This window comes from Scomber japonicus, chromosome 13, assembly GCF_027409825.1.
Source record: "Scomber japonicus isolate fScoJap1 chromosome 13, fScoJap1.pri, whole genome shotgun sequence".
Lineage (NCBI taxonomy): Eukaryota > Metazoa > Chordata > Actinopteri > Scombriformes > Scombridae > Scomber > Scomber japonicus.
The window spans coordinates 18,104,001-18,128,557 of record NC_070590.1 but is presented as its reverse complement, the minus strand read 5'-3'; the positions used below and the strand labels follow the sequence as shown (position 1 = coordinate 18,128,557).

General features: G+C 38.6%; 2 protein-coding genes across 2 annotated transcripts in view; one reads left to right on the top strand and one right to left on the bottom strand.

The window, feature by feature from the left end:
* Nucleotides 1-159: 159 nt before the first annotated feature.
* Nucleotides 160-7,772, bottom strand: chordc1b (cysteine and histidine-rich domain (CHORD) containing 1b). The gene is made up of 11 exons (XM_053332275.1): nucleotides 7,638-7,772; nucleotides 4,862-4,911; nucleotides 4,726-4,782; nucleotides 4,401-4,561; nucleotides 4,000-4,100; nucleotides 3,682-3,740; nucleotides 2,857-2,927; nucleotides 2,496-2,601; nucleotides 2,187-2,306; nucleotides 2,035-2,097; nucleotides 160-1,554 (listed from the first exon to the last, which is right to left on the bottom strand). Exons 1-11 carry the CDS (start codon nucleotides 7,699-7,701, stop codon nucleotides 1,378-1,380), a joined length of 1,029 nt encoding a protein of 342 aa, XP_053188250.1. The 5' UTR covers nucleotides 7,702-7,772; the 3' UTR covers nucleotides 160-1,377.
* Nucleotides 7,773-9,356: 1,584 nt separating this feature from the next.
* LOC128371886 (protocadherin Fat 3) overlaps nucleotides 9,357-24,557 on the top strand; it is a 62,230-nt gene continuing 47,029 nt past the window's right edge. The window contains exons 1-5 of the mRNA XM_053332272.1: nucleotides 9,357-12,323; nucleotides 12,422-12,556; nucleotides 12,873-13,074; nucleotides 19,583-19,701; nucleotides 21,020-21,218. Of these exons, the coding sequence (XP_053188247.1) occupies nucleotides 9,357-12,323; nucleotides 12,422-12,556; nucleotides 12,873-13,074; nucleotides 19,583-19,701; nucleotides 21,020-21,218 (3,622 nt within the window). The remainder of the gene's footprint in view (nucleotides 12,324-12,421; nucleotides 12,557-12,872; nucleotides 13,075-19,582; nucleotides 19,702-21,019; nucleotides 21,219-24,557) is intronic.

Here is a 24,557-nt window from a genome sequence, read left to right as displayed (position 1 = left end):
ATGTTCATCTTATGAGGTCCCAGTGGTTGGAAGATTCTGTTAATACCCATCTAACAAAATGTTTATTCTCTAATATTTGTCTAAATATAAAGTATTGTATATCTGCATCAGAAATATTAACAATGGGATAAAATCTATCACACACCAACCAAGTTTTAAAAGTTCAACACATTTTATTTTTGGTAAGATAAATTGGTTCTCTAATTATTTTACCCTTTAGTCATGATCTCATTCAGTCAGATTTAATTCATACATTCTCAGCCCTGACACATGCTGTCTAGCAAAGCATTTTTATAATATGGTACTTTGTTTAAAATACTTTGTATTCAGTTGGCATTCTCAGATATTACAGTACATTCTCATTATTTAAACAGCTGTTGTGACAAGAAATGAGATCTATACAGTACTGATCATTTGAAAGCAAAACGTGTACAAAATATACATTATAATCATTTAAAAAGAAAACAAAACAACATACATTTGTAGCAGATAAGCAACTTTAACTGAAAAAAGGCGGGTTATTTGGAGCACTTGTAAGTGTACGAGTCCCAAGGTTGTATTTTATTTCTTAGAACACCGTTTATTCAGAATAAAATCCATGTTGTACATGTGGGAACATTTTAAAGATTCAAATTCTCCTACTACATGCAGCAGCTTCATCATCACATCAAATACACAATCAAAGTGTATTTATGAAGACAGCATTGAATCTGATGTGATATTCATGGACAGAACAATGTAATAATTCATACAATTTATGAAACCAAAGGATGGAATGAAAACAATTAATAAATGTAAGAATGAACATTCAGATGTGCTAAATATGAAGTGAACACATGGAAATGTACAGATGGAATCATCCTTTACTAAATATCTTTCAAATACAAGATGGTCACAACTGGTCCGTTACGATGACTTGAAAAAAAAAAAAAACAAAAAAAACAGCCTTTCTGGTTCTGAAGTTAAGCATGGACACAATAGAGTCATATCTTATTGTCTGGTGTTAAGTTGTAGGGGATTTCAGTGCAATTCAACAAGTGTGGCATCATCTGACCTCAATTGAAAGTCTCCTAAAAGTCAGTGTTGCTCCAATGACCGTTGAGTACTTCAGTGAAAAAACATTGTAAAAAATACGTGAAGACTCTTAAGCATTCCAATCAACATGATGACCAATAAAAGACCGAAAAGTGAAAAGACAGGCCAAAATAAAGTACTTTGACTAATAGGAACGATAAGGAAACACTGTAATGTAGAGGAGTAAAGGCCAAAGTTCCATGACAGCAAAAGAGGTGACTCTTTAAAGAGGTAAAGAATGGACTGCATGGCCTTGGATTTTGCTAAAAATACACTCTATACATTTTTGTTTTAACTCGTTCATCATTCATCGTCATCGTCCTCACTGTCAGTCTCCTCTTTCTTCTTCTCGTTCTCCTTGGGTGGAACAACAGCGGGAGGAAGGTCCAGGCGAGCCCATGACATAGGTTCAGACTTCTTCATGGCTACTTCGATCTTGGCAGCCATCATGTTCACTACACTCCTACTCACATCTATCACCTACAGAGACAGACGGATATGATTAAAAGAAAGGCTTAACAGAAAGGTGGTAAAACAGCTTATTATAATAGCTTCATTTAAAAGCAAACTGACCTTCTATCATTGTCTTAAAACATGGTAATAGAATCAATCAAAGTTATGCTGGGAACTACAACAAGGACAGAAGCATTTTCCCAAGTGTCTTATATCATCATAGATGAATTCAGTTTACTCCAATCAATGTGTAGTGTCACTTATGACCACTTTTCCATCCAAAAAAAAATTACAAATGAAAACCAGGGGGTACAAATATTTGTCCAGCATTGAGCAGTTTACTCTTGTGTTATAACGACTGGCATATATAGTATAATGACATATACAATATAAAAGCAAATTATACAGTTGTACCTTAAATGCTGTCCAAATAATACAAAGCCATCATTTGGAAAAGGAAACAAGATATTTCACATCAGGTTGAAAAGAAAGTGATGATGCACTTACTCCCCACAAGCTGAATTTCTGCTCAAATTCCTTCTCTCCCTCAAATATAACATGGATGTTGAGCTGAAGAGGAAAGAATAAATAAGCATTACGTTTAAAAAGAAAAACTAAGCAGTTAACATATGGACAGTTAAGACTATAGTATCACTCACTGTGGTGCTGTTTGCGTCCACGTAGCTCAGCTCTGGGACAGCATTCTTAGAGTAGATAGAGACAATGACTTGTTGGCCAGTCTGATGCCAGTCAAACCGACATGGAACCACTTTCTTATCCTGAAAGATTTCAGACATTACAATCATTGTTAGATACACAAATTCAGCCATTCGTTCTCCACCACAAAGCATTTTCTCTACTGTGGAATGAGTGATTAGAAGACACCACTAGATGGAGTCACAGTGGAGGCACTCTCACACAGACTTACACACATAAATGATCACTTGCTGTCTAACAGGCACACCTACCTCATCTTTTTTCCTCCATACATGTGTTCCCTTGGTGCAGCCCTCTTGAGAGAGGAAGGTGTTAAAGTCTGAGGTTTTCCTCTTACAGCAGCTCCAGTATTTCATCCTAGAGATGCAGGAAAAAATATACACCCGCTGGATTTTTTTTTGGCAGTCAATAACTTGTCACTCAAAGAGAACCGGTAAACAAGACTAACAGGAAGACTAACAGTAGAGTACTGCTGTTGTTCTTCACCCTTCTTTAATAGCTTCCAGAAAAATATATATGCCATTTCATGTCACTACAGTGAAACACAGAGATGGAGATGAATTTAAAATATTCTTTATGATATGGAAATTGATTTATCAGTCTAATACTAACCCTTCGTGGAAGATAGGAAATCCAGAGTGGTATAAACACACATCCGAATCGCTTGCAGGTCCATTAAAACTCTAAAGACAACAACCAATGTGAGAATCAAAAGAAGTGGATATGTCGATACTGCACATATGCACATATGACAACAAAAGAGAGAACTGAATGAAAGAGTTTTGTCATTTCCCTGAGGATGAATGGAGGTGTTTAGAAAAAAAAGAGAGTAATACCTCATTCCCTAATAAAGATCTTGATGCAAAATTAAGAAGTACAAATTTAGACTATCAAGACCCCATGTGATTAATCAACTAAAAGCAGGCAGCCCTTGAGAGAATATGTCACGGTTATCAATCAAATCAGTGAAAGAACAATTATGCAAATCATTCAAGTCCCACTCCAAGCTTCTACAAAACACATCAGTATGAATTTTCTTCAAATTTTAATGTAGAAACTAGAGGTTTCTGCTCTGACAAGGCAGATTAGCTTGAACAAAAGATGTTATTTTGTTGGAGGAGAACAAGCATGGAGGTGGTAAAGAGCTGTATCTACTTTGACTTACCCAGGACAGTGAGCTCTCCTGGGATGTTACAATTTCTAGGTTATCTCTTATTTATTGAGGTCAACTTAGATAATCATGATTTGTTTTAGTTTTAATTAGCAACATCTAGGCATATCTGAATTTTTTAACATTGGCAAATACCACAATTTAAGCAATGATTTAAACATTTAACACATTCAAGCTGCTGATGCCAAAGCCGTGTAGAAAATATGGATAAAGAGACATTTTTACACATGTGAGCACCATGATGAGACAGTGACACATTCACCTACTTTAGTGCATCCTCCATTTTTACAAGATGTTCCAATCTTGATCTCGTCACTATCTTCCTCTAGAGAGACATAAAGAGAGCAACAATGAATTGATACCATCTACGAAAAAATACCTGCTACAGTTAGCTTTCACTCAAATGCCATGATGTGAATGACAGAAGTGATGAAAAATCCCTAGTGGCCATCCATTAACTTCAACTGTCAACCTGACCTTCCCACAAAGTGGATGGTGAGCACATAGCCAAAGATAAAGAGGAAAAAATAACAGGAATATGATCGAGCGAGAAGGAAGAAGAGGAGATGAAGTTCTGTTCTCACCCTTTTTCTCCTCTGCATTTTCAGAGAGCTTCAGTCTCTCCAGAGCCTGTTTCAGAGAGGTAGAGACTTTATGCTGCAATCTCACCATCGGCTCATCGGCACTGTAAAGGCAACCCAAAAATTAGGCATGAAAAAAATAACAAAGGGAAGGACTACGGGAATGGAAAAAAAGACTGTTCCTCTTGGTCTATTTTTCCTTTCTTTTAAATTTGATTAAAAAAAACAAAAAAAAAACAAAACAAAAATGCTATTTTTAATTTTTAATTTATTTTAGTACATGCTGAATCTTTCTATCACCAAAATGATTTGCGCTTTACTTAAAATGAGAGTATTGTAAAAAAAAGCATATTGTATTCTTAGAGTATTGATTGGAATATAAAGTTTGGAGACAACTGTACAACCTTGGTCTGTGTATGGCCTCTTGAGGCATTGGGGCAGAGATGATGTACTCATTAAACTTTGGTTTTTGTTCATTTGTGTCTTTCTTTTCTCCTGACGATGTCACATCTGGTTTCACTGGCGCAGGGGGCTTCTCTTTGTTGTGGGGTCCTTTTGTACAGCCCTGTGGAGAGAAACTCACTGCATTGGACTCACAAACAATGTGTGGCACAGCTAATATGGCTAGAGAAATGGTGGCAGACAATGTCTATAAAAAAAAACAATAGACAATGGAGACATGACCATGGAGGATTAAAAGTATGGATTCAAACTGAAACTAAAACTTACAACAATGCTGAGGAAGTCTGAGAAGTCAGTAGTTCTTCTCTTGCAACAGGACCATCCCTAGGGAAAGTTTCAAAGAGACATTCACTTTGACCACAAATCAAGAATGGAGCCAACTGAGTGTTTTCAGGCATTTTACCTTCAGTGCATCGTGGAATACTGGGACTCCTGGATGATAGGTGCAGCCATCTGTGGAAACAAAACACAACTATGATTAACTTCGAGGAAGAATATGTGGTATTACATCAAATGAATCCAACAACTTGCTAACTTTTTGTAATGAATTGTAGTCTCATAAAAGGAACAAAACCCATAATAGCTCACTCTGAAAAACGCCCATTGCTTTTAAAGAATGCTGAGTATGATTGCAGAGTTGTTTGTGAACATTTTGCTGCAAGGTACTTTGAGAGTCAACAGACTAAGAAATCTATAGTATCTTTCAACTGCTTTGATGGGCACAGGCCTTTTCTTGGTAAAGTATTACAACATCAATGATGTCTTGCCTGCAGTTGCTCTTCCTTTCATGTGCAGTACATCTCTCAAAGGACTTTGGTCAGCTTTGTCTGATGCTGCCTTCTCATGTTCCCTGTCAAAATGACTTGGTGCAGATTGAGGTGCTTATAGTCAGAACAGAAAGTGGGACCTCTAACAAAAGAGATGGATGTTGCGTTAAAAGCTCAACTTAACATTACGTATAGGATCGAAATCTGTCACTCAGTTTTATTCATAATGTACTCAGGCAAGTGCAGATAACTTGACATGACATGCTTACTTAGAGAGTATAGTAAAATTTACACTGAGAATGTCTATATCTTATGCTTCTGAAGGCAATTCAATAGTTAATTGGGAACATGTTATATTATGTAATAGAGCAGGGCCATCCCTGGTATTCAGATTAAAAAGTGATCACAATTCCAATACAGAATAATTCATGGATAAAACTGAAAACTAGCCTTTAGATTCTGCAAACTCAAGACGACAAAGTTAAGAGAGTTCAAGCTTCAGTTCATAATCATTTTTCATGTTATTTGCAATGAAAAAGAATTCAATTTCATTTGATTAAAAGAAAGACTACATTTGTCACAGCCACATAAAATATATCTAGCAAATGATTTGCATTTGTCCTTGTGGAGTTATAAAATGCCTCTGTTTTGGTTTTATTATTTATTTGGGCATTAGAAAATGAATTAGAATTATTTATTAAACTCTCCATTCATCTAAAGAACACATTTTCAAACGGATGCAAAACTTAATTGTGAGCAACATACAAGCCAAATTAAAAGACTATTTGAAAGTTAAACAAAATGTTATAAAACTATGGATTTATGATCCACTTATGATACCACCTGAAATCTTCATTGGATATTTGCCTTAAATGAAAGGAATTTTAATGCTATCTTTTGGGAACTGCCCTAGAAGATAAAACATTGCAGAATGAATTAAAAATTCAATCATTTTCCTTTCAGCATAGCCTAAACTATGGCCCCTCCGTGCTATTGCCTTAGATACACCTCTTAGATACCCTCAGTGTGCCCTATTGTTATGAAAAGAGGCATCCTATTAAAATGGAAATTAGACCCGACTCCTGCATCTGATGATCTTCAATGTTATATGATTTGCAGATAGAGACAGACATTCTGAGCGAAAGGAAATAGAGACTCTATGAAGTTTTGTGTTGAGCTCTGAGGATGTGACCACCTTGAAACTTCAATTATATTTAGAGCAGGGCCTTCTCATTAACAAAACTCTCACGCACAAACTTGATCTTAAAGGATCAGGGTGTTTAAATAAGGAGTTGTTTTAACTATCTTCGCCTCAAGAGATGTTTCATGTTACATTACATCACCACTTTGACCACTGTTTTTGACACTATTAATATACATTATATGACCCTCCTCATTATTGGGGAGACTGCTCTTACTTTCAGATTGATGTTTGACTGCAGGCAGTAGTGGGATTAAAACATACTTAGGCTTTCCTCAGGCATAAGCCCTTTTGGTTTTTGGGACAAGTATTACCTCATGAATACATCTAGCTTCTTACTGGTTTCTCAGATTTGTGCTCCTTACACCAGCGCGGCATCTTTGCATGCTGAAAGGCAGACCTGCCAAATACGAGGCTCATAAACCCCTCTTGAGTACACTGTGGTTTAGCTGCTTATCTATCCCATTGATACTTCTGCTCTCTTCTTATTAGTGTTACAGTTTTGGAGAATACACATCTTTTTCCTGTAAGCATCTAACATTATTCCAGGTTCAATTTAGCGTGACAACTTATATGGAAGTAGCGACCTCAGATAGCAAAAGTCATTTGGATAGATAGTTCAACCAGCCCAGTGGACTTTGGACACGTCTATAACTTGATGAAGTGAAAGAACAGACATATTTCTCTTAAAAAGTTGAAACGCACTGTTAACTAAAAACTGAGGTTCTCTGATTTATATCAATTTCCTGTTATAACAATAACCAACCTAGACAAAATAAGCTAGTTATGATTACGGGATAACATAGAGAGATATACCCTTGACATTGATATATGTAACAAAAAGGTAGACTGGCATGTTTCTGAAACTTTACAGGTCTTTTTATGCAGCTCTGTACAGTCTAAGGATAACCTTCTAACCTGCTAAGTTAATCACAGGAGCTCAACATGTTTACAGCGTCGTGATCAACGAACAAGTGGTCCCACACAAGTTTTTAGCACCCCGAGTTGTCAGTTACAATATGAAGGAAGTTACCATTGTTTCAAACTGTGGAAAGTGTGGTCCAGTTATCTAATATCAGGTTAGCTACCTTACATGGGCCCACTAAGGATAGGCCTGCACGCTATAGAAATTTCCAGATGATCAGAGGTTAGCTTGCTAACAGTCGGGCACAGAGCATAGCCATAGTTAGCTAACTGTGACATATACTCACCGTCTGGGTTATTTTCTGGTTCAAATCGCTGTCCACATCCCTTATTATAACACAAAACGGACATGGCGGCGACTGAAACAAGTTCAATTTGTGGCTCAGTTTGTTACTACAGAGCTAGTGTGTGTGTGAGAAACAGAGCCGCTGCCGTAAACTGCTATACACACATTGCACTGGTGTCACTTCCGGATGTTGTCGGCTTCTCTCGGCAAAGATCGGAGCTTGCCCAGCCCGCCAGCTCCATCCTGCGAGCGCACCGTGGTCCCGCACAAGCGACAACTGATGCTGACCGCTTTCAAACTTGCGTGAAGCGTTATGTTCTTTACACCACATTAATCTGGACCTTAACAACGAAGCAAAAGAACACCTAACTCTTTCAACGTCAGTTTTTTGTGTTAATTATTGCAGAAAAAGCCGAGATAGCCCGCTGCACTCAGTGTGACAGTAGTCAGGTGCATGAAACTGGGGCAATAGCTATTTAGTTTTACGAGGATGGCTGCAGCTCACTAGACAACTGCCTGTCGGGATATGAGCACATGAATTTTCCATTTTTTCCACAAACATCACCGACCTCTGAGGGACTGTTTTGCACGTTTTGCTTTTCTTTCTTTTTACTGTCCGAGAGAGGATGGGAAAGGATTTACTTTTACTGATTACAGCTGTTTCGCCTAAAGGTAGGACATGCTGCGCTGTGTGAAAGAAGTCAGTATACATTATTGTTAATTAAGCTATAGATTGTAGACTGTAGCTTATTGAAGTCATGTGAGTTTTGCACTGGGCGAGCTCAGTCGGTTCTGCATGCAATGGGAGATGAAAAATGCATCCCGGGACAGTCTCTCTATTGGGAATTTTGATTTGCAAGTCGTTTAATTCTGATAGCTTATTTGATGCTGAGAGAGGTATGCTATGACGTAGCCTAAAATATAAATGGGCTCAGATTTCTTACAATCAGTTATTTATTCATTTGAATTCTAGTTGAAGTTATATCATGATCATACAATTGCCTATACAGCATATGATACATATACATACAATATTCAGTAGCCTTTAACTTACAACAGTTCATACAATATTAAAAAGCATTTGTCATCAAAAGAAAAAGAGAAAGAATATGTTTTTTTTTTAAATAGGCCACCTCATTTTCCTTTTCCTCCCCTGTCTGTCAGTTATTAATGGGCTCAAGCTTTTGTTCTGCAACTTTTAATAGGGTTTGTGCAGTCATTTCTAGAAAAAGAAAAAAAAGTGCAATGTTTTTGAGTGCTTAGTGATGTTTCTCAGACCACGGTATCTTTTGTCCTAGTTACAATTTTCTCTTGTGGAAAATAATTACAACTCTAGTCACTGGCTCATATTTAAAGACATTTTATTATACGAACAGCGACTGTTCCTGGTCCTTGTTATTTTATTTGGTTATATATTTCACTGGGACTATTCAGGTGTGCTTGATGAGGTTTGTTTAAAGACATGTCATTCTTTGATTTAGAGCTTTTCAGGAGCAGTATTCAGTGTTTGAATGCAAACTGCTCAAGTGCAGTATTGGATATGCTATCATATCCTAGTGATAAGTTGTACCCCTAAAATATCTTTGTAACTTTTGTTTCACAGTTCATCGTTTTTTTAGAATTCAGAGTGCATATTTTTTAACAACTCACCAACTGAATCCAGATCTGTTTTTCTTTGTTATTCTTTCCAAATATAGGGTGACTGGGTGATGGAAAAGCGATGAAACTTAATCAGTGGGGAATTATGCTTCCTCTGCCCAGCTTCTCTCATCTTTTCCATTTTTTGTGTTTATTCCTGGTCCTCCGTTTCCCCTCAATCCATTGCCAATTCCTGCCAGAACCTAGGGCAGGTCAAGGTCTGCTGCTCTTTACCCAGCCTGCTTATAATGCCTCCATCTTCGAGAACTCTGCTGCAAGAACTTATACCAAAAGTGAGGTCAAAATGGGAATTATTCTGGGGCCACCTCGGTCTTTAGACATTAAATACTCTATTGAATCTGGAGACAGTGAGGGAATCTACCAGGCCGAGAGCTTTGTAATGGGAGACTTTTGTTTCCTACGTATACGCACTAATGGAGGAAGTGGTGCCACATTGAATCGCGAAGTACAAGACAATTACACATTGACAGTAAAGGCATCTGCCCAAGGAGGCTTAGAAGCCTTAGCCACTGTTTATATTAAGGTGTTGGATACCAATGATCTCCGACCTCTCTTCTCCCCAACCTCCTACTCATTTGTTGTTTCTGAGAGTGCCCCTTTGGGTGCTAGCATAGGACGTGTAACGGCCACAGATGCTGACGTTGGCTCCAATGGAGAGTTTTACTACTTCTTCAAGAACAGAGTTGAACTCTTTGCTGTCCACCCAACCGGCGGGGTTATCACCCTGACAGGCCGCCCCAGGATGGATAAACAAGCTCGATTTGAGCTGGAGGTGCAGGTGGTTGACAGAGGGATGAAACTATATGGAAACAATGGCATCAGCAGCACTGCAAGGCTTGTTCTAACTGTGGAGCGGGTTAATGAATTTGCTCCTGTTCTCAGTGCAGTTGCTGTCGTTCCATCATGGGCAGACAGTGACCCAGTCTACGCCAAAGTGACTGTGGAGGACAAAGATGAGGGGGTATCTGGGGATATAGAGTGGGTATCCATTATTGAGGGTGACCCACTTGAACTGTTTGTAGTTGACCGATCACCAGTTGGGAACGAGTATAGTGTTAAAACATCAGAATTGATTGAGTGGGATACATTCCCTTATGGCTGCAACTTAACCCTCCAGGCTAAAGACAGGGGTATACCTCCTAAGTTTTCCAATGTCCAAGTTGTTCAGTTGTTGGTTACAAAGCCAGACCCAGTGCTGGAGAATTTTGAGAAAGATGTTTATGTAGTCAATCTGAGTGAAATAGCTCCCCCAGGCACTATTGTAGAGGTGGTGAAAATCTCCCCAGCTCCTCTGACTGTCAATTACAGTTTCAGCAGCCTCTCTGATCCAATGTACTTTGATATAAACCCTTTGACTGGAGTTATTATGACCACAGGGCAGCTGACAAGGATATCGCAGGATTTCATGGAGATGGAGGTAGTTGATAGTATTAGTCAGCAGCGAGCAAGGGTCCAAATCACCATAGAGGATGCTAATGACAACATTCCAGTATTCAGCAGGCCATTCTATGATATTGCAATCAATGAGAGCTTACCTATAGGCACTGTTGTGCTTATAGTGTCTGCTGTAGATGATGATAAAGGAGAGAATGGGTACGTAACCCACACAATCAGTGGTGAGCAGTCTCTACCATTCACCATAGATCAGGACTCAGGGGAAGTGAGGATCACAATAGACCTCGACTTTGAGTCATCAGATGATATCTACACTTTTGCAGTGAGGGCCTCGGATTGGGGTTCACCTTACAGAAGAGAGAATGAGGTTAATGTCTCCATTCGTTTAATAAATATTAATGACAACCAGCCACTTTTTGAGAGGGTTTCTTGCAGGGGCATGATAAGCCGGGATTTCCCTGTCAGTCAGACTATTGTCACCTTGTCAGCTATAGACATGGATGAGCTTGGGATGGTAAAGTACAACATACTCTCTGGGAATGAATTAGACTATTTTAACTTAAATCCAGACTCTGGGGCTTTGTCATTAAAAAGATCATTAGCAGTGGCTAATTTAAAAAATGGGATATTCAACTTGAAAGTAGTTGCAACAGATGGAGAGTTGTTCTCTGATCCGATGTTTGTGAATGTATCTGTGGTGAGGGGCAGGATGCCACCCAGGGGATTCAACTGCAAGGAGACCAGGGTAGCCCAGTTGTTGGCAGAAAAAATGCTCCTAAAAGCATCTGCCATGGCTAGACCAAGACAAAATGAGAGATACACAGACCTTTTCTCCATTAACAAAGATGCTCCACAGTTTGAGGCATTGCCTACTAGCATTCTAGTGAGGGAAGACCTTGTTGCTGGTGCCAGTGTATTTCAAGTGAAAGCACGAGATGGCGATACAGGCTTCAATGGTCGTGTCCTCTTTTCCATATCTGATGGTAATAAAGAAAATTGCTTTAATATCAATATGGAGACTGGGCTGATAACTGTGTTGCAGCCACTTGACCGTGAGCGATCAGATCGTTATTTCCTCAATATCACCATCTACGATCAGGGTGTCCCTCAGATGTCCAACTGGAGATTACTGACTGTGATCATCGAGGATGCTAATGACAATGACCCCCAGTTTTATCAGGAGAGTTTCTCTGCTCTTGTTTTAGAGAACGCTGCCATTGGTATGGAAGTTATCACCATCACTGCTTTCGACAAAGATATGGGTCAAAATGGACAGTTGTCCTACATATTACAGACCAGTGTCCCTCAGTTTGGTATTGACAGTGAAACTGGAACTGTATTTGTCGCTAGCCCATTGGACAGGGAAACCTTTCCAATGTTCACATTGAAGATTGAGGTGAGAGACAAAGCTGAAAGAGGCACCCGAAGGTCATCAGTGACTACATTAAGTATTATAGTGGAGGATGTCAATGATTGCGCGCCAGCTTTCACCCCCAGCAGCTATAGTGCTCGAGTACTGGAGGACCTCCCAGCAGGGGCTGTGATTACTTGGGTGCAGGCTAAGGACCCAGACATCGGCCCTGGCGGACAGGTCCAATACTCTTTGTCTAATGACTTCAATCGAACTTTTGAGGTAAGCGATGTTGCTATTTTACTGTGCATGCTGTTGTGTATGTTAATCCTTGTTTTATTGACAGTCTATGATGTATGGGATTGTAATGCTTTGTACAGATCGATACTGTGAGTGGGATGTTGAGGATAAGGAAGGAGCTGGACTTTGAAAAACAACAGTTTTTCAACCTGACATTGTTTGCTCAAGACAGGGGAGAACCCAGCCTCACCAGTCAAACTTTTGTGGAAGTGGAGGTGCGCAACACAACACCACACACGTATAGACATACAAATTCAATTCAATTCAATTCAATTCAATTCAATTCAGTTTAGTTCAGTTTTAGGTACCTTGAGGGTACATTATTAGAGTAAATAATCAATATACCAAAAAAAATAATGGCCGCGAAAGATTCTTAATCATGTTGTCAGTGGACAATATCCATAATATAATATAAAGGCAATACCTGTATAATAGTTTTCATGTTATTCTCTTCTAACCTTTATACTGTATGATGCAGTTTTTTAATGGAATTTTTCAATCAAAATAAAATAAGTCATTGCATTTCTTCAGGTGGTGGATGTCAATGAGAATTTGTATGCACCTTACTTCTCTGACTTTACTGTGAGAGGCTCAGTGAAGGAGAACTCTCGCGCAGGCACAAGCGTGCTGACAGTAAGTGCTAAGGATGACGACAAGGGACGAGATGGCGTGTTGAGGTACTCTGTCAGAGGAGGCAGCGGACTGGGCACTTTCACCATTGACGAAGACACAGGTGTGACACAAAATCAATTTTGTAGCCAATTTATGCAAAGTGAAAATTCAATACCTTACAGCGCCACACTTGGAATATCAACATATTCTTATTGCTAATCATTGCATATTATTAGAAATCTTACTATTTCTATGTGTGTCTAGATGTTGCTTGCTCTCAGTCTTGTTTTAAACATGCCTCTGTCCCCTTGTGGTTTTTGTTGAGTGTATATATATATTAGAAGGAGAGAGGTGAGGAAAATGTGAGGTACAGTCAGAGTCAGTGTGTTGGTGGGACCTCACAGAGGAGCTGTGTACTGGGAGATCATTACTGTAATGAGGGCAGCATGGCAGCTACACTCACGGGGCCTCAGGCCCCACAGTACAACTGATCCAGTGCTGTGTGGATAACATTGATCAAGGCATTCTTGCACATCACCCTGTCCTTTCCAAGTGTAGTGAAATGACTATGACTTATCTAAGGATGCCTGACCCAAAAGAGAAAGCATATAGTTGTCTCAAACTGTCCTGCACTGTCAAACCGCAGCTAAAATCATGGTGATCCAAACAAGAAGCCGTGACTCACTCACCCAGGAATAAAATGAATCAAATACTCTGTATGAAAATAGGACAGTTCATATTAGTTCATATTGGCTCATGCCCAGATTTGCTATGCTGCACCACGGACATTACTATACTGTAGCTAAGATAGAATCATAGCAGAACTGACAGTGAACATAATAAGAATCTTAGGAACATATCATATTATTGAAGTTAAAAAGGGTAGCTCTTACAGTACACTTAATAAAGGTAATCTAAGAAAGTTTATATTGTTGCAAGCAAATGCACAAAAAATGGAAGAAACCTCAGCAAAATTAAGTTTCACTAAATTTAAAGTGTTCATACAATTTGATAACATCAACAGCTGGATAAGATCTTGACATGTGCTATCATTTTATTAGAGGAAAATTAATCATGTGGGCTTAGTGAAATGAGCTTGAATCTGAGACCCTCTCATTGACATCCCTGAAAATACCAAGTAAGCAGAGTTGTTTGAAATTTCCATGGGAATGGGGAGTAGGTGTGCGAATTCCTACTTTCCCATCAAGGCTTGTGGCAGTTTCTGTCTCTCTCCATGGTGCTGAAGCTTTTAAACCTAATATATCTCTCTATGTGTCTCTCTCCATGGGCTCAAACATTCACCCCCAAGCTTTGAAATCAGTCTCCAATTCATTCATTCTACTCACTGCATGATAGGGTGTTCTGTAGTAGTACTTCACACATACTACTTATTATAACGTAACGCTGACAGGCCTTGTATTGCATATAAACAAGCTGAGGTACTACATAGTGCATAAATGTAGTCAAGTATGTTACTGAAGTGCCAGCTTACAGTCTCTACTGAAACTTACCCTGATACATGACACTACATTAAATTACTACATCTCTAATCCATTTTCACTACAAGAGTATTTGTTAAAGACTATACTCATAATTGTTCATGTTAGAAGTTGCTGCTTTAAATGAATAGCTTTTCCAGTAATCTCTTGTTTTTATTCCATCTGATACCATCTTCATTCTCATTTTGACCAGTTAAGCCTAGTTTCCTATAGTCAATATTCCTAGTCACTAAAATTTGACAAAGTTAATTTTGTTGAATGAATAAAATCCATATTTTCTACCATAAATGCTACCAGGCACGTGCACACATAGGGCCCTAGGGGTGCTTGAGTCCCTGCCCTTTTTTCCTCGTATTAAAAAGTGCCCTCTGTGCGTGTGTGTGTGCGTTTTAAAAAATTACATTAATAAATTCCTCTTAAGGATGTAAAAAAACCCAGCTGTACAAAAATATCCACGGTGATCTACCGTACCCATTTTCTTGTAATACGGGGTTGTTGTGTGTGTTGAGCCTGCTGCTCCTCTGTCTGTTGAGGCTCCGCTCCGTCACAGAGCCACCAGAGAGAGAGAGAGAGAGAGAGAGAGAGAGAGAGAGAGCTGCCCCATGGATAACTGAGGAGACGTGACAGTGGAGCAACGTGAACCTGAGTTACGGTCTAACTAGTCTCCGTCCACTTATTCAACGTGCTTAAATATGGGTAATATTTCAGAAAACGCTCTATTTTAGTGTATGTGTCAACTTCTATTTTTGCCGGACGTCAAATTAGCACAGAGCAGATCGTGCGGTACAGGAAATCGTGTGCAAAATACAAAATAAAACACCGGGTTAATTTTCAAAATAAAATACACCGTGTTTACGGCGGATCATATTTCCCTTCTCACTACAGGTCTGAAGTACAGGTGATGTGTAATGTGACACAAAAGAAATTGCAATTACATATCACTTTCACCTACACAGGACACACAGCTAAGTAGTTAGCTTTCTATTAGAACTATATTTTTTAATTTTACATTAATTTCCATATTGTGTAAAGGACCGGAAAAAAATGTTGGCACGCAGCTGCCCTTTTCTGAGTTTGAGCCCCTGCCCCTCTATAATCATGTGCACGTCCCTGAATGCTACCAATCTAAAAACAGCAGAATAGAAGGAACTGGTGATGATACGTTAATAATCAATGCATAATGACCAATGGGCAGATAATAAGGACTCTCTAGTAACCAGTCATTTAAAGCTTTACTTAAAATCTACAACCACATATAATCAATTCAAAAATTGTGTACATTTTATTAGTTAACACTTCAAAGTTACCAGCACAAATTTAACCAAATGTATTTATACAACTACCACAATAATCTATAGTACAACACTAAAATCAGTCATTTGCACTGTACTGACCAGTGACTAAAAATAGCAGATGTGGTTAATTTTAGCCATCAGAGTTAATTTTAGTACTTATTTCAGGAAAAAAGACCCATCATCTCATCTGGGCTCTCTCTTCACCTCTTGTCAAACTGATCTCAACTGTACATGACTTGCACTGGAGGCCTATATTGACCTTCAACTAGGCTAATTAGTATCGACTGTAGTTGAAAGAGAAAGTGAGAAAGTAATAAATGGACGGACAGAGATAATCTTTCTCTACGGTCTCTCTCTACATATACTGTATAGATAACTATACATACATATTTACAAATGTACAATATGCTGTATTTACTGTAGTCAGACAAAACACTGTATCAATACATAGACAGACAGGTCCCCACAGTCCTCTGTAATACTGCTTGGTGCAGTTATTCGGTTTAGTATTAAAAACTCAGTAAGGAGCATCACAGCCACTGAGAAGGTTTATTGAGTGCAGATTTTCCAGGGGAAATCAGAGTGCTTGTTAGAGCAGAAAGTGAAGGGAGAAGGGAGTGGAAGCGAAGCGAAGAGAGGAAGGAAGAGGAGTCTGGGGTACATAAAAAGTGTCAGAAGAAAATACTGCTTTCTTCCTCCCGGGCCTTTTTAAAAATATATAGATATTTTTTTTGGGAAAGTTTGGTTTTTAAGTTGTGGCTTTTGTTTTTATTCTTCACCCTAATTTCCTAAGCAAATCCCTGACCAGTGCCCTTTTGGTAACTAATGAAAAGATACAGAAAGTATATGCCAAATTTGTCTTGTACTGTAGCAGTCAATGTTGTCAAGCATTGACTGAGTGGAATTGCTCTGTCCTCTTACCATGCATTTAGCTGCCATGTTGAGTGACTCTGCTCTGACTGCTTGTCAATCTGTGGCCCTTAGTTCCAAAGTTAAACTATGTGAGGAGAGAGTGAGACAGACAGAGAGGGAGAGTGAAAGGGACAGCGAGAATGAGAGAAATTTCCCCTGGGTTGTTTGCAAATTGGCTCTATGATGCTTTGTATGTAACCCGTGACACCTTCATTGTCTGTCATATCTGCAGTCTTTTCCCACATTTGATATTTAGATGTTTAAGATGACTCACTCCCTATGTGGGTGGAAAGCACAGGCTATCTATCTGAAAAGAAGTAGGATCTTCTCTGGCTTAAACCCTTAGCACTCCTGCACTTTGAACAAAAATTGGTATTCTTGTCATTGGTTAGGGGGAAAGCAAGCCCTGCAATTTCTCATTGGGCAGCTGTCAGAAGCCACTGCTCCTCTATTAGTGTTTGCAAGCTCTTGGATTTGTCACAGTCAGGATAAAGCATTCTTTAAGTTACAGGCAAACACACTTTTAGAGTAATCTATTCTTCATTTGTTCAAAATTAATAGGCTGTAATTTTTATGTGCTCTTTTCTGCCACAAACAGCAGTAGTATGCCACGATGCAGAGAAATACACACAGTGTTCTCTCATCAATCACAGGATTGATTATTTGATGTGGTGGCATTAATTAGGTAGTGGCACCACAAAATCTGTTTCTCAAGAATGGGGATGTTGAATAGACATGACAGATGGATGTAAACTCAAGCATACTGAGAACTTCTAGATTAGAAAATATGCCATGACCCTTCAATTTTTTGTTCCCTCTTTGAAGTGTGTTATTTATGGTGAGAATGGATGCTGTCAAGTCAGATTTATATTGAATTGACTGAATAGTGCCTGTCGGTCTTAAAGTTCAAAGTGCTTTTGAAACAGCCAGTTTTCCTCGTCTCTCTCTGTCGAGCTATCTGACAGAGATGAGATGTGGTTTGAAAAGGACACGGCCAAGGACGACAGAGCAAGGATATGTTTCAGCAAACACTTTTACTATGCATTGTGCGTGCCCTGGGCAGCTGCTTAGTCATAATCTGACATACACACACATAAACACTTTTTGGTGATAAGGTAACACCTTCACTATGCAGCAAAGGAGGCTGTAACCAGACTGACAAAAAGGCCAAAAAGTAAGCCTCTATAGTCACTGAATTGTAGGCTTGTATGGCTGTCATCTGTGCAGTTTGTGGCTTAGTGTAAGGCTAAGTGACGGAACATCAGACAACTACTGTATGAGAGACATACATTTTCTGACAGCACAAACAAATTAACTAATTAATGTTATTAAAGAAAGGATCAACTTATGTCTTTTTAATGATCTATTCAGAAAGGTTACTGATGTGGTACTTCTGGCCAGGTTCTCTGTTTTTTAAATATTTCTAAAGAACATATTCCTATAATTGTTTAGAAGATATCCTGCTAAAATGTTTTAATAAGAAGGTCAAAGCTGGGCAGGAAATTGAGCAGAAGTGTATCTATCCTCTTACCAGATGTGTGGCATCTGGGGTGAACCATCTTAGCTTGTTCTGCCTCTTTGGAGTCACAGACCATCACCATGGTTTGGATTGGTCTGGTCAATTAAAGGATACACAATTTAGTTTTCTCTCAAAGTTTTCCATTACGTGTTATCTTGCTCCAACTTATAAAATACAGAGTCTTACTAAACACAGTCTAATACAACAATGTGGTTAAGTCCCAAATAAAAGCAAATTAAATGTATGTTTATGTTTATGTATTAATGTTAGTATAAATATTGCAAGAGAATACACTCATCTGCAAGTACTGTAAATACTTCTATTACTACTACTAATAATACTCATTCTAGTTCTAATGGTAATACTAACACTGTCTCTTAGTCTTTATGTAGTCAAAAACTGCATGTGGAATAACATAAATTCACCCCTGAACATCAAGCAGCCTTTAATTATAAAAAGTGTGATAGTAGTGTTTAGGTAAGCAGTAAAGAATTGGCATATAGCCACAGTAAACACTTGCTCACGTGTCCAGTCTCATCTTGTGGAGGCTAATTGTTTGTGTACTCAAGCATAGATGCATGCAAAGACTCTGCAAGCATTGACAAACACACAGAGCTTAGCTTTAACTGAGTTACTTTCACTTGTTTCACTCATGTGTTCCTGGGAATGATGGGCCATGAGTGCCATGATTTTACCTGGAGATGTGCTGAAGTATATTTATTCCTAGCTGACTTTTGTTATTTTCTGTTTATATAAATTAAGTTAAATGTGTGTGTTGTTTATGATCCTGACATTAGAATTGTTTGACACTGACGACCTTGCACCATTGTGTTTCAGTATTTAATGAATCCTAAAACTTGAAGTATGAAGTCACGCATGAGTCAGGCTTGCTGACCGATTTGCAAAAAAAAAAAGGAGACACCCGTGTCACCCATTATGAGTGTTCTCTTTGTCCCTCTAGAGGTCACCAAAGCTGTCAGCTACCCATCTTCCTTAAGGCCACTAAGCACACGCCAGTCAGTGTGCATGTGTCTGGGTGTCTCTGTGTGAGTCTTTATTGGTGCAGGGCAGTTCAGGGTACATTTAGCGCTGAGCAAATAGCAGCGGGAGCAGTTTGGTCAGCTGTGATTAGCTGTAGAGAAACTGAAGCATTGAAGGTGACTACAGTGGCGCCACTAATGCCTGTGAATGTCACTGAACCCAGGACACAAACTTTACTCTAAATTTGTGTCATTGCCTCAGGAAACTTAGTATTCAAAGATTTTTTTCAGGGATGTATTCTAGTCATGGTGCTTACACTTTCCCTAGCCACACACACACACACACATTCACACACACACCTAATAGATATGTATTCTCAAGCCCAAGTAACAACTGCATTAATCTTTTTCTCTGCTTCAATAGGAGTGATTTACACGGCTGGTATCCTGGACTGTGAGACCAAAGACTCCTACTGGCTTACAGTCTATGCCACAGACAAGGGGGTTACACCTCTGTCAGCTTCTATTGAAGTCTTCATTCAGGTATCCACACACTGCTGCCAATATTCACATTATGCTATGCATGCCAAAGAGGCCTTATACAGAGGAGATGTCCTTTGACTTTTCCCAGGGAGATAAACCTAATACCCCTTCATCAACTGTATATTGCGAGACAATGTGTTGTTCTTTTATTTGGTAGTGTTTCTTTTTGGTAAATTACAGACAGGGAACAGGATCCAAACTGAGTCAGCAATGAGCCCAGAACTCAATTTAAAACATTACTAGTTGCAGCTTGATAGAAAAAAAGCCAGCGTCTTCATTGAATTGGCCTTTAAAGACCAACTCAGAACAGATTCTATGTATAGTCGCCTCTCAGCCGTTGCACTTCACAAAAGAGCATAGCTTTATAAACCCTCCTCTCAAGCCTACAGGGGATATAGAGTATTCCTTGCCTCGTGTCATTAATTTCCACCACATTCAACTACATTTTCCTACCAAAGGATTCAGTTTTATGTCTTCTTGGTCACATGGTTTTTACTGCTATGCATGCATATATCTTATTGTGAAGTGTTACATCCAAAGTAACAATAGAGAGCTAAGCAATCAGTGTGTCACTCGCTCTAAAATGCCACTGGTGCTCAGTGCCGTGGATAACTATAGTAATGCTCAGTCTGTAAGCAAGAGATACGCACTGGAGGGAATTCTCTGGTTCAGTTTCTATTTTATTTGGCACTAAGTAATCCACTGTATAAGCACTCAGATAAGCACATCACTGCCACAACACTGTTCACCCTTTGGGCTAGGGTTCAACAGTGTATAAAAACATAAAAAACAACAAATATGAGCCAGTAAAGAGCCCTTTACTGGCTTCAGGATATTCAGGTGTGGTGATGTAATCAGGCGCTTTATTCCCAGCCTCTGCATCACAGACAAAAATAGGGAGATTAATCAGGCACAGGTGCTCCTCATTCACTGGCTGAACCATCTTGGCTCTTTGTGCCTCTCAGCAAACACTCAATCAACACTCTGTTTGCTATAAATTTTCTGGATCTATACTGTAGAAGGGAAATTAATTCGCAATGCATTTAAAGTGTGACATCTATGACATTTTCTGGTAAATAAATTTCCATTTTGTGATTGATAGCAGATCAAATCAGACTTAGCCCATGATGCATTCTTTTCATAAGTTGTTGGTTAACAAATCTACTAAAATCTGCATTTAGATTTTCCCCAGCGCAATATTGCCAATCATATTTAATTAGCACTATTGCCAGTTTAAATCCATCTTTGATACTGAAAACTATAAAAGTCAAGAGAGCCCACCCTCTATTTCTGTCTGTTTTCCCTCTGTCTTTCTTAGGTTGAGGATGTCAATGACAATGCTCCCCTCACCTCGGATCCTATCTACCACCCAGCCATCATGGAGAATTCTCCAAAGGATGTTTCAGTCATCCGTATCCAAGCGCAGGACCCTGACCTCACTGCTACGCCTAGTCGTCTCAGTTATCGTATCACTGCTGGCAACCCACAGAATTTCTTCTCTATCAACCCCAAAACAGGTGACACTCACAAACACACACAAATAATGACATTATCTTTTTTACTTAATTGATACTATAATGTGGGAGGCTTTTACATATGATAATGGCATAATCAGTAATATATCCTTTTAAATATCAAATACCCTTCTTTTTTGTCTACATTTACATGTCTCTGAAATGACTGAAATTTTCTTTCATCATGCACCGCCTACTCCACGTTCATTCAGTAAAAGGCTTTAGTACCCACACAACAAATTAAAAAGACTTTTGTGCCCACACAGTCAAAACATCTAGGACACTGATGAGCCTCCCCGACAATCTTTGCTACACTCTGAACTGAATGTTGCTTTGAGCATTCTTAAGGGGTGTAAGCTCTTTGCAATATACTTGGAATGTAGTTAGTGTTTTATTAAGCCAGTGTGTGGATGACTATCTTTTAATCATGAGGGAGTTTATAGTAGTGAAAGCAAATTTATTTTCCATTGCTTTTGTTCCCTGAAGGGGGGCAAATATATCAGTGTATTACTATGCATGTTTAGTACCATAAAAAACATGCCTTTCCCAGAGACAAAAGAGTCTAAAAGGAAAACCAAAGATGAAGTTGGAAAAAGGTGTCAGGAGTATCAGCTTGCATTTGAAATGATGTTTTATTCAGAAAATACTGCTAACCACCATGGGGGATCCACATAAGACCCTTCTACTAAGCATGGGATCAATCAGGGTCTTAAAAAGCTTGAGCTTGTGAAATGATGACCAGGTTGTAAATTACCTTTTTAAGCCTGTGGAAAACTAATGAGAAATTAAAGCCCATGAATGTGTAAAAAAACATCTGGGCAAACAAATGAATTTAAATCATCCATTACATTCAAGACCTGCCAAATAAATTCAGACAATGCTGATTAAGCGTGTCACTGTCTGGTATGATATTTCCGTGCTGGTATTCTGTTAGTGATATGTTTCACATCAACCAGCATTGATTGGCTTCCCCTCAGATTTGCAGGGGAAATGACACCATGTATGTCATGATGACCTGACCCATCCCAACGGATGCTCTTTATCGGATCACAAGGTGTACTGGGGACACATGGCTAAAAGCTGTTATAATTTTCACTGTAGGACTCTTAATATGTCACTAATAAATTAAAATATTTTTTCAGGCGAGAAAGTAACCACCTAAATTCACAATATGTATTCAGTTTATGCAAAAAATGAGACACAGAATTGCAGATTTAGTTTCCATTTTACACAATTTCCTACTTTTAATCAGTGCTTTGAAAAAGTCTTCTTTTCACGTCACTCTTGAGATCATTTGTACACATATTTACATTTTCTAAATGTTTCCAAAACAAATCTTATCTATGCATTTGGGAATGTTTGAAAAATCATCTCTTAAAACATTTACAAACAAAAATGTATCAGATTTTTTATCATTCCCACAAAGGTGATTTACGAACGAACTGAATATCATCTCACAACATTATGTCTGAACATCATGTTAGAAAAGACAGTCCCTGTCAGAGCCTTGTCAAGTCTTCCATACTTTTCACATGTGTACTAACAAAACAATTTAATTCTGTAATTTTTATTTATTGACAAAATCTCTAAATGTAAGAATAATAACATCTTTACAGTATGCAACGATATTTAAACAAATAAGTTCAGATGTGGTTCAGTTTGGGTTGTCAAGTTTGAAGCTTAGGGACATCCCAGTGCATTCTCACTACAAGCTTTGCTTGAAGCCTCCATTAAAGAATTATTGAAGAGGTGAAATGTTTTATTCAAATCCCAAGGAAAAAGCCATTGTGATGTCTCTGCTGCCTCTGCCCTAGATTAAGTTATTAGTGTTTCAGTAAACAACAAAAGGCAAATATGCACATTTCCGTGGTTACAGGAATCTATAACCACCCAAGAAACGTCAATATAGTGATCAGTAACCAATACCTCAAACGTATGCAGCATGTCAATCATCAATCGTGTAGTAGAACTTATTCCCTTATGGTGTGCTGTTGCAAGTTCACCCTGTTAATAGATTAAAGTGGGTATTTCCATTTCCCTTATTCTATTCCCATCCCTATTGTGCATTATAGCATCATGGATATAATATTGACAATATGTAGGGAAGCGGAATGAGCTGAACCAGAATGAAAAGGCTAATATTGATTCCATAGAGACATAGTGGTCTTCACACACTCATTAATATGTAAATTGTATCCACCACTCACACAATCTCACAATGTTGAATCTTCAGAATCCTTGAGAGTGAAATATGATGGGGGGTCATATATCTGATAGGTGTAATAATGAGCATGCCTGTGTTGACACATCCATCAGATGTGAACGTGATTAATACAGTTACAAAATCTTATCAAGCTGATTTGTTTTTCTGCAGATTACAATTATTGTTCACACATCCAGCAGCTGTGTGTAAATTATTTATTTGATGTGTATATGTGTGTGTGTTTGTGTGTGTGTGACATAGACAGAGAGAGAGTCTGGGGGTCAATTTAATCAATTGATTAATTGGATCTAACAGTGCGGTAGAGAGGACAGCTCTGTTGCAATGAGTCATTGAAGATGAAAGCATCTAATACAGTTTGAAACTCACATGTGTGTATCCACATGTTCATACATCTCTGTGTGAGCCACAAAACACATCTAACAACTGTGTAAAAATAATTTGCCTCTATATGTATGAGAGTGCCTTTGCATGTGTGTTGTGTGTCTGTGTTGTGTCTCTGTGTTGTATCCCGGGGGAGAGTTTGAGCCATCTGAGCCCTGCTGTCGGTCTCAGTCAAAGACCCACAGTATGTTGTTATCTGTTACTCATTAATACTAAAGCAGAAAACTCCTATCGATGACTATCTTGTTTACACTGTGATAAATGAACTTTAACTGCAACACTGAGCAATTGGTTTTTAATGTTTCCAGCATTTATTCTGTCTCAGAGGCCACATTTCTTATTGAAGTGAAGCTTATTGAAGCGCAATAGATGAAATGAAATGTTTTTTTTCTCGTTATTGTGGCTGTACTTTATTCCGCAGTTTTAGTCACTCACAAACACAAGGTGTGAATTTGCATACATCGTTAGCATAATTTTTACAATAATGTGACTGACACTAGTCTATTAGTTTGATAATGAGACATGCATGAGTGAAAGATGTTTTCAATATGAATCATCCCCTACTGTTTACCCAGTCAAAAACTTTCCATGTCCCATAGTGATTTCATTGAATAGATGAATAAACAAAACCCAGTTGATTGATTTGCTTTCATGAAGCGGCTGCCAGCTACACTATACTATGACCCCAACCGCTAAAAAGCCTTCAAGTTTCCAAATTGTTTTTTAGAACTACGTTT